This window comes from Amblyraja radiata, chromosome 40 (assembly GCF_010909765.2).
Source record: "Amblyraja radiata isolate CabotCenter1 chromosome 40, sAmbRad1.1.pri, whole genome shotgun sequence".
Classification (NCBI taxonomy): Eukaryota; Metazoa; Chordata; class Chondrichthyes; order Rajiformes; family Rajidae; genus Amblyraja; species Amblyraja radiata.
Window position 1 is genome coordinate 1,843,984 of NC_045995.1, and position 9,892 is coordinate 1,853,875.

Consider the following 9,892-nt stretch of genomic DNA (forward strand, 5'->3'; position numbering starts at 1 on the left):
TGGACTACACGTCTTCCCACCCTGCCCCCTGTAAGACTCCATCCCCTACTCCCAATTCCTCCGCCTACGCCGCATCTGTTCCCAGGATGAGACATTTCATACCAGGGCATCGGAAATGTCCTCGTTCTTCAGGGAACGGGGATTCCCCTCCGCCAACATAGATGAGGCTCACACCAGGGTCTCATCCATACCCCGTAACACTGCTCTCTCTCCCCATCCCCGCACACGCAACAAGGGCAGAGTCCCTCTGGTCCTCACCTTTCACCCCACCAGCCGGCAAATACAACACATAATCCTCCGCCATTTCCGCCACCTCCAACGTGACCCCACCACTCGCCACATCTTCCCATCTCCCCCCATGTCTGCCTTCCGCAAAGACCGCTCCCTCCGCAACTCCCTCGTCAATTCTTCCCTTCCCTCCCGCACCACCCCCTCCCCGGGCACTTTCCGTTGCAACCGCAAGAAATGCAACACCTGTCCCTTCACCTCCCCCCTCGACTCCATTCAAGGTCCCAAGCAGTCGTTCCAGGCGCGACAAAGGTTCACCTGTATCTCCTCCAACCTCATCTACTGCATCCGCTGCTCTAGATGTCAGCTGATTTACATCGGTGAGACCAAGCGTAGGTTGGGCGATCGTTTCGCCGAACACCTCCGCTCAGTCCGCAATAACCTACCTGACCTCCCGGTGGCTCAGCACTTCAACTCCCCCTCCCATTCCCAATCCGACCTCTCTGTCCTGGGTCTCCTCCATTGCCAGAGTGAGCAACAGCGGAAATTGGAGGAACAGCACCTCATATTCCGTCTGGGGTCCTTGCGTCCTTATGGCTTAAACATTGAATTCTCCAAATTTGGCTAGCCCGTGCTGTCTCCTCCCCTTCCTTAACCCTCTAGCTGTCTCCTCCCACCCTCCCATCCGCCCGCCCTCGGGCTCCTCCTCCTCCTCCCCTTTTCCTTCTTTCTTTCCCCACCCCCCCATCAGTCTGAAGAAGGGTTTCGGCCCGAAACGTCGCCTATTTCCTTCGCTCCATAGATGCTGCTGCACTCGCTGAGTTTCCCCAGCAATTTTGTGTACTTTCCCATTTTAAATCCTGCTGCAACTTGCACCCTATATCTAGGCCACTGTTTGGGGGGCCTGTAGATAACTCCCATTAGTGTCTTCTTACTTTTACAATTCCTCAATTCTATCCACATCAAATCTACCTCGTCAGTCCCTATGTCATCCCTCGCAAGGGACTGAATTTCATCCCTCATCAACAGAGCTACCCCACTTCCTCTGTCCACCTGCCTGACCATTCTATAGGATGTATAACCCTGAATATTCAGTTCCTAGATCCGATCCTCCTGCAGCCATGTCTCTGTAATCCCCACAATGTCATGTCTACAGATCTCTAACTGAGCCTCAAGCTCATCCACTTTACTTCCTATACTTTGCGCATTCATATATAATACTTTTAATCCATTACTCACCTCACCATTCACATCGATTCATATTTCACTTGGCCATACTCTCCAATCCCTTTGTGAGCTTTCTGTTCTGTTAATTTTGCGGGACAAACTGCCAGAGGAAATAGCTGAGGCAGGAACTATGAACGTTTAAGAAACAGATAGACAGGTACAAGGATTGGACCGGTTTGGAGGGGTATGGACCAAATGTGGGGAGGTGAGACTAGTGTAGCTGGGACACAGGCACGTGCCCCGTCAGGGTAGGCAAGGTAGGCACTGCTTACCCTGATTAAAATTATAAAATGATAAATATTAAATATATATAGTAAAGGCATGGGAGAATTATGCCGACCTAAGAGATTGATCTCTTAGTTAGGCATAATTCTCCGTGCCTTTCATGCGCAGTACATGTAATACGCGAGGGTCTGTGCAGCACACGTGCCGTCGACGCTGCTTCAAGCCGTCAATTTCAAGGGTAGCGGAAGGCAGCTGAAATTCTGCCTTTGCAGCGTGGACTGCGTACTGCGCTTGTGCAGCAGCCTACTGCGCATACACAGCGCAAGTTTCTTGGTGGGTTTCTCAAACATGGATTGTTACTATCTTAAGAGTATCTTAAGAAATAAAGAGAGAAGAATGGAGTTCGTGTACAAATAGTGGTAAATAGATTTCTTTGAGCTATATGTTTTTAAATACCGTATTTCCCGGCAATGAAGAAGCTATTTTACCCAAAAATAAGGCACGAAAATTTACCTGCATTTTGGAGGCCGAGGGTTAGGTTGTTAGCCAAGAAAGATAGACTTGGCTATCCCTGTTATAGCCAAGTATATCCCTCATTGCTGGCAGCTGATGGGAAGCGGCTGTAAAAGGACGGTGCCGCTGGGAGGGGGGGAAGAGTTCCTTTCACAGCATGTGGGGAGTCTGGCCAGGGGTAAAGTTGCGGGAAGAGGGACACTCCTGTGTCCAGGGACATTCCTGTGTTCGCGCTGACACAGGAGTGTCCGCTGCCCGCTGTCCTGTTATCCATCACCCGCTGACCTGCTCCGCTCTATGATCTTTGCTCTTGAGCGGGTCCCCTCACTGTTCAGATGGAGAGCACTGCCAGAGGTGAGCGGGTTGGCAGAAGGCGCTGAGGTCCCGGCAGCCGCTCGCAGCCACCGGAGCTACTTCCCTCCCCGGCCACAATGCGGTGGCTCCGCGCCCGGAGCGCCACGGCAGCGGTGAGAGAGTGGGTTACTGGCATGATCCCCGACCCCCTCCTTTTCAACGCTCCTGCCCTCCCCGCAACTTTACCCCTGGCCAGACTCCCCACACGCTGTGAAAGGGACTCTCCCTGCAATTGGTCCCTTGAACTAGTATTGTCATTCAATAAGATTACAACTGATTCAACTTGACCCGGTGTGCTCCTGTTTTTCCTACCATCTCTCCACCTGCCATCACCCTCCATTCCCCACCAATTCAGTAATTCAAAATGAAGGAGACTTGGAAGCTTGAGCAAATTGAATTGAATTGGTACTTTCTTTATTTTTATTTTGTATTTTTATGGAGAGGAGAACAATCTGCACATGCGCTGTTTAAGATTTTTTTAAAAGCCGACTGACTGCCTACCCTGAGTATTTACTCATGGCACTTGCCTGCTGGGACATGTTGGTCGGTGTGGGCAAGTTGGGCCGAATGGCCTGTTTCCACGTTCTTTGAATCTATGACTAAATGTAGGTGTTGAACGATGGGAGGTGAAATGCAAATATATATAATCAATGGCATGACCCCTCACAGCATTGATGTACGGAGAGATCCTGGTGTCCACGTCCATAACTTTCTGAAAGGGAAAACACAAGTACATAGAGTGGCAAAGAAGGCATATGGTGTGCTTGCTTTCATAGGTCAGGGCATTGAATATAATTAACAAAGGCATGATGCAGCTTTATCGGACTTTGGTTTGGATGCATTTGGAGTATTGTGTGCAGTTCTGGTCGCCAAATTACAAGGCAGATGTGGAGGCTTTGGAGAGGGTGCAGAGGAGGTTTACCAACAAGATGTCTGGATTAGAGAGTATTAAAAGAGAGACATTCGTCAGACTTGGATTGTTTTCTCTGGAACGCCAGAGGTTGCGAGGATTCTGCCAGGTGTATAACATTCTGAGAGACAAGGATAGAATAGACAGTCTGAACCTTTATCTCCAGGGTGAAAAGATCAAATGCTGGAGGACACAACTTTAAGGTGAGTGGGTAAAGATTAAAGGAGATGTACAGGGCAAGTTTTTGACACAAGGGTGGTGTAGGGAAGATGCAAAGATCTTTGTGAATGCTCCCACAATCTCCTCTCTTGCCTCTCCCAATAACCTGGGATAGATTCCAACAGATGGTGTAGTAAAATGGATTAGTAAGTATGCAGATGATACTAAGATAGGTAGTGTTGTGGATAATAAAGTAGTTTTTCAAAGTCTACAGAGAGATTTAGGCCATTTGCAAGAGTGGGCTGAAAGTGGCAGATGGAGTTTAATGCTGATAAGTGTGAGGTGCTACATCTTGGCAGGACAAATCAAAATAGGACGTACATGGTAAATGGTAGCGAATTGAGGAATGCAGTTGAACAGAGGGATTTAGGTATAACTGTGCATAGTTCCCTGAAGGTGGAATCTCATGTAGATAGGGTGGTAAAGAAAGCTTTTGGTGTGCTGGCCTTTATAAATCAGAGCATTGAGTATAGAAGTTGGGATGTAATGTTAAAATTGTACAAGGCATTGGTGAGGCCAATTCTGGAGTATGGTGTACAATTTTGGTCGCCAGATTATAGGAAAGATGTCAACAAAATAGAGTACAGAGGAGATTTACTAGAATGTTGCCTGGGTTTCAGCACCTAAGTTACAGAGATAGGTTGAACAAGATAGGTCTTTATTCTTTGGAGTGCAGAAGGTTAAGGGGGGACTTGATAGAGGTCTTTAAAATTATGAGAGGGATAGACAGAGTTGACGTGGATAAGCTTTTTCCATTGAGAGTAGGGAAGATTCAAACAAGAGGACATGATTTGAGAATTAAGGGACGAAAGTTTAGGGGGACATGAGTGGGAAATTTACAGGGACATGAGGGGGAACTTCTTTACTCAGAGAGTTGTAGCTGTGTGGAATGAGCTTCCAGTGGAAGTGGTGGAGGCAGGTTCGATTTTATCATTTAAAAATAAATTGGATAGGTATTTGGACGGGAAAGGAATGGAGGGTTATGGTCTGAGTGCAGGTAGATGGGACTAGGGGAGAATAAGTGTTCGGAACGGACTAGAAGGGCCGAAATGGCCTGTTTCCGTGCTGTAATTGTTATATGGTTATATAGATACTGGGGATTTATCCATTTTAATGCTCTACAATAATCCCAACACCTCCTCATTCTTAATCTGCCGTGGCATATTAGTATTCTCCACACTGATCTAACCGCCCCCACATCAGTCTTGGTGATAAAACTGATGCAAAGTGTTCCAAACACAAATCGCCTCCTTTATCCCTGAGTCACCCTACTCCTATCCCTGAGTCACCCTATGGTTACTCTCATATGGCTTGGAACCAGGCTTGGAACCAGGCCATCATGCCCCATCTAGGCTGGTCCCATTTGCCCCTTATCCTTGTAAACCTTCCCTATGCATGTACCTGTCCAAGTGTTATATTACCTGCCTCAACAATTTCCTCTGCCAACTCGTTCCATATACCCACCATCCACTAAGTGAAAAAGTTACCCCTCAGATTCTTATTAAATTCCCCTTGTGATTTTATGCACATCTGTAAGATCACCCCTCATACTCCTGCACTCTATGCAGTTCCTGCCTACTCAACTTCTCCCTATAATACAGACCCTCGACTCCTGGCAACATCCTCGTATATCTTCTCTGTACCGTTTCCAGCTTGACAATATATTTACTATAATAATAATAATAATAATATTTTATTGTCATTGCACATAAGTGCAATGAGATTTGGTATGCAGCTTCCATCCGATGTCATAACTTAAATAACTAATAAAATTTTGATTTAGATACCCCGAAAACATGGTTTGTAAAAAGAACATTAAAACAGTAAAACAGTAAAACAGTCAAAACAGACTAAAGTGCAGATGTGTTTGTGCGACGTGACCATCCGAGGAAGACAGTCCATGGGGGTGGGGGGCACTCAGCAGGGCCGGTTCAGAGCCGCTATAGCTCTGGGAATGAAGCTGTTCCTGAGTCTGGAGGTGCGGCCGTAGAAGGCCTTGTAACGTCTGCCGGAGGGAAGTAGTTCGAACAGTCCATTATAAGGGTGTGGGAAGTCTTTATGGATGCTGACTGCCTTCCTGAGGCACCATGTGTAGTAGATGCACTCCAAGGCTGGTAGCGGTGTCCCAATAATTCTCTGCGCTCTGTGGATGACGCGCTGAAGAGCTCTCCTCTCCACCTCCGTGTACCTGAGATACCACACAGAGATGCCATACGATAGTATGCTGTCTGTGGTGCAGCGGTAGAAGGTTGTCAGCAGCTATTGGGGCAGACCAGTCTTTTTTTAATGTTCTCAGAAAGAACAGTCGTTGCTGTGCCTTCTTGACCAGCAGTGGTGTTGGTGGACCATGTGAGGTCCTCTGAAATTTGAGTGCCCAGAAACTTAAAGCTGGACACGCTCTCCACACTGTCACCGTAGATGGAGATTGGGGCGTATTCTCCGTTATGTGACCTCCTGAAGTCGATAATCAGCTCCTTGGTCTTGGTGGTGTTTAGTGACAGGTTGTTACGTGAGCACCAGTCCGCCAGGTTCTGCACCTCTGCTCTGTATTTTGTTTCATCACCGTTGGTGATCAGCCCGATCACCGTTGTGTCGTCTGCAAACTCGACGATGGTGTTGGTGTCGAATGCAGGAACACAGTCGTGTGTGAAGAGGGAGTAGAGCATGGGGCTCAGTACACAGCCCTGTGGTGTGCCGGTGCTCAGGGTGATAGTGGAGGACAGGTGCGGGCCCAGTCTCACTGCCTGCGGTCGCTCCATCAGAAAATTCAGGATCCAATTGCATATCGGCGAGCTGAGGCCTAACTGGTGGAGTTTGGTGGTGAGCTTGGTGGGAATTACCATATTGAAGGCAGAGCTATAGTCTAAGAAGAGCATCCTCACGTACGTGCCCTGTCCCTGTCTTTCCAGGTGAGTCAGGACAGTGTGAAGAGCCAGAGGGATGGCATCTGTGAATTGATGAGAATCCAGTGAGGCAGGGATGCTGGATTTGATGTGGGACCATCATTTCGAAGCACTTCATTGGTTTGAACCTATAACAAGATTCGTAGAACTGAACACAATGCACAAAGTTGGAAGGTCATGTTGCAGTTATATATGACATTGGTGAGGCCTCAGCAACATATATTAGGTATGTTGCAAAGCCTACCTGAAGCGTCGTTGGAAATCTGCCCCAGCCCGTGTGCGCGATTTTGGCGCCGTTTAGAGGGGGCGGGTTTAAAACGCGATTTTCTCTAGGCTGTTCAAATCGAAGATGTTCAGCCTAGTTAATTATTAACGAAAAATCGCTGGAAGACCCCGTCGCAAAAGCTATTATTAGTTTTAAAGGCCTCGTATAATAGTTATAGTAGTTTAAAAATCAATCTCTAAACCCGCGATCGCCAGCAACCGCAGGGTCTCATAAAGCAAACCACAGAAGGTAAGTTGTATATTTTTACATTAAAAAGGGCTTCTAAAGATCCTTTTATACAAAGTTTAATATTGCGAGTAGCTCATTTTGGCCCCATTATATCCCGCAGTATTTTTCTGGGCATTTGGGGCACAAATCTACCGCAATGTGAACGTTCTAAACCAGCGCGTTCCACAGGGACCCACCAGAAAGCTGATTTAAATGGGCATTTATTTACAGCAATTGAACACTAAATTCCTTCCATTTAACATATAACATATAACATATAACAATTACAGCACGGAAACAGGCCATCTCGACCCCTCTAGTCCGTGCCGAACACATAATCTCCCCTAGTCCCATATACCTGCGCTCAGACCATAACCCTCCATTCCTTTCCCATCCATATAACTATCCAATTTGGCCTATAAATTAATGTAAATGAGATTTAAAAATCATGTTTTATTGTGAATTATTTGTGAATATTATTTGGACATTTAGGCTATTTAAAAATGTTAATCATTTATTAAGAAATGGATAGATGTTTAGATCTAGTAATTGAAGTCTGAAATTAGCTACAATTAGGTAACTAACTAATTATATGCTTTAATTTCAGGTCATCCAAGTAAGATTATTTTATATTTGTTTCAGAATGCTTCAATCTATGATAACTGAAAATTTCATTCAGTTCTCTTAATTTTTAAGAAAGTTATGGGCTTTTGACTGTTCACGATCACAGCTTTTTTGTTATGTCCATAGAAAATCAATAGGGAACAAGATGCTCATTTCCCAGTATGTAAATGGCTATAACATTTTAAATACTTGAGATATGAAAGTGAATTAGGTGTCAAATTAAACTTATTTTTATGCTTTATCTGATGGGATAAATTGCAGACTTGATTTTTTAAATCTCAAAATTTTGTAACATTGCTACATATGTAACTGCAACATGACCTCCCAACTTCCATCCTCAATATTCTGGCTGATGAAGGCCAATGTACCAAAAGCCTTTTTGTCCACCCTATCAACCTGCGACTCAGATTCAGATTCAAACTTTATTGTCATTGTGCAGTGTACAGTACAGAGACAATGAAATGCAGTTAGCATCTCCCTAGAAGAGCGACATAGAATATGAGCAATAAATAAATATATTTACGTGCATACAGTCATAGTAGTGTAATTATTTTTTTCCTGGTGGAAGGAGTGTCCGGGGGGGGGGGGGGGGTGGTTGATTGACAATCACCGAGGTACAGTGTTGAGAAATGTAACAGCCGCAGGGAAGAAGCTGGTCCTGGACCTGCTGGTCCAGCAACGGAGAGACCTGTCGCACCTCCCGGATGGTAGGAGGTTAAACAGTCTGTGGTTGGGGTGAGAGCAGTCCTTGAGGAACCTTCAAGGAACTATGTACCTGCACTCCACGATCCCTCTACTCTATAAAACTCAATAGAGCACTACCATTAACTGTGTAGGTCCTGAGACGAAAGCTTTCCACTCAAAGGGTTCAACCTTGAACCTTGAACCTTGAACCACCCACTTTTGTATCATCAGAAAACCTACTAATCTTGCCATGTATGTTTTCATCCAAACGATTGATACAGATGACAAACAATAACGGGCCCAGCACCGAACCATGAGGTACACCACACGTTACAGGTCAACCAGTGTCGGACAAATACTTGCCAGAATATCGGTGGTAGACCTGTAAAGGATCAACATTAGTTACTCTCCCGTCCTCTGGGGCCTGATGGAAGTATATAATTATGAGAGGCTAGACAGAGGAGACAGTCAGACCTTATTGTTAGGTTGGAAGTGGTAAAGAGTACAGATAATGTTCGAGTAAGTGTTTAGTTTGGTGTAGTGTAGTTTAGTTTAGTTTAGAGATGTAGCATGGAAACAGGCCATTCGGCCCACCGAGTCCACACCGACCAGCACTTGTGCGGGATACAAATTACAATTCTACCAAGCCAATTAACCTACAACCTGTTTGTCTTTGGAGAAGTGATCCATGGGGAGGAGCGAATGCCACCTGAACACAAGTCGTGGTCTGATCAACCACGGCTGGGTCGCCTGGGTAAGGGTGTCTGATGTTGAGAGAACCGAAACACCCAATGACACCCAGGTTACATCACTGATGATGTGTTCAGGAGCACCAATAGATGTATTTTTATCAATAGAGTGTGGGAGAAAATCAAAGATCTCGGAGTAAACGTACAAACTCGTACAGACAGCACCCGTCAGGATTGATGGAGAATATTTGGCGCTGTAAGGCAGCAAGTCTACCGCTGCACACCATGCCACCCTGGTTTACACAGTGGGTGGTGGGTGCCTAGAACCTGCTGCCAGGTGGTGGCCGTGGAGGTAGATATGATAGTGGTGTTTACAGGGCTTTAGACAGGCACATGGATATGCTGGGAATGGAGGCATTTGGATCATGTGCAGGCACCGGAGATAGGTTTGATTTGCTCCATGTTGGGTACAGACATTGTGGGCCGAATGTCTGTCCTGTAACGTCCTGACCCGAAACGTCACCGACCCTCGTTCTCCAGGGATGCTGCCTGACCCGCTGATTACTCCAGCACTTTGTGTCTTTATTTGTAACCCGGCGCCTGGAGTTGCTGTCCTCGTTCCTGTTACATGGTTGGGTCTGGTCCACTTCTCACTCACATATTCATCACCTCCTTCATTTCTCTCCTCGTCCTCCACAGATCTCGAGTCTGGTCTCGTCCGGCACCTGCCCTACAGCTTCAAGGTGAGGACATGTTGGAGTGGGTGGGGGGGGGGGGGGTCACCAAGGGAACCTCGGCTGGGGGGGAGGGTATCTGAGGGAAC

The 9,892-nt window shown here is 46.4% G+C and overlaps 1 protein-coding gene across 1 annotated transcript in view; it reads left to right on the forward strand.

The window, feature by feature from the left end:
- Positions 1-9,892, forward strand: part of LOC116967622 (alpha-2-macroglobulin-like) — a 645,420-nt gene that overhangs the window by 25,742 nt on the left and 609,786 nt on the right. Inside the window, exon 12 of the mRNA XM_033014227.1 lies at positions 9,769-9,812. Within this exon, the coding sequence (XP_032870118.1) occupies positions 9,769-9,812 (44 nt within the window). The remainder of the gene's footprint in view (positions 1-9,768; positions 9,813-9,892) is intronic.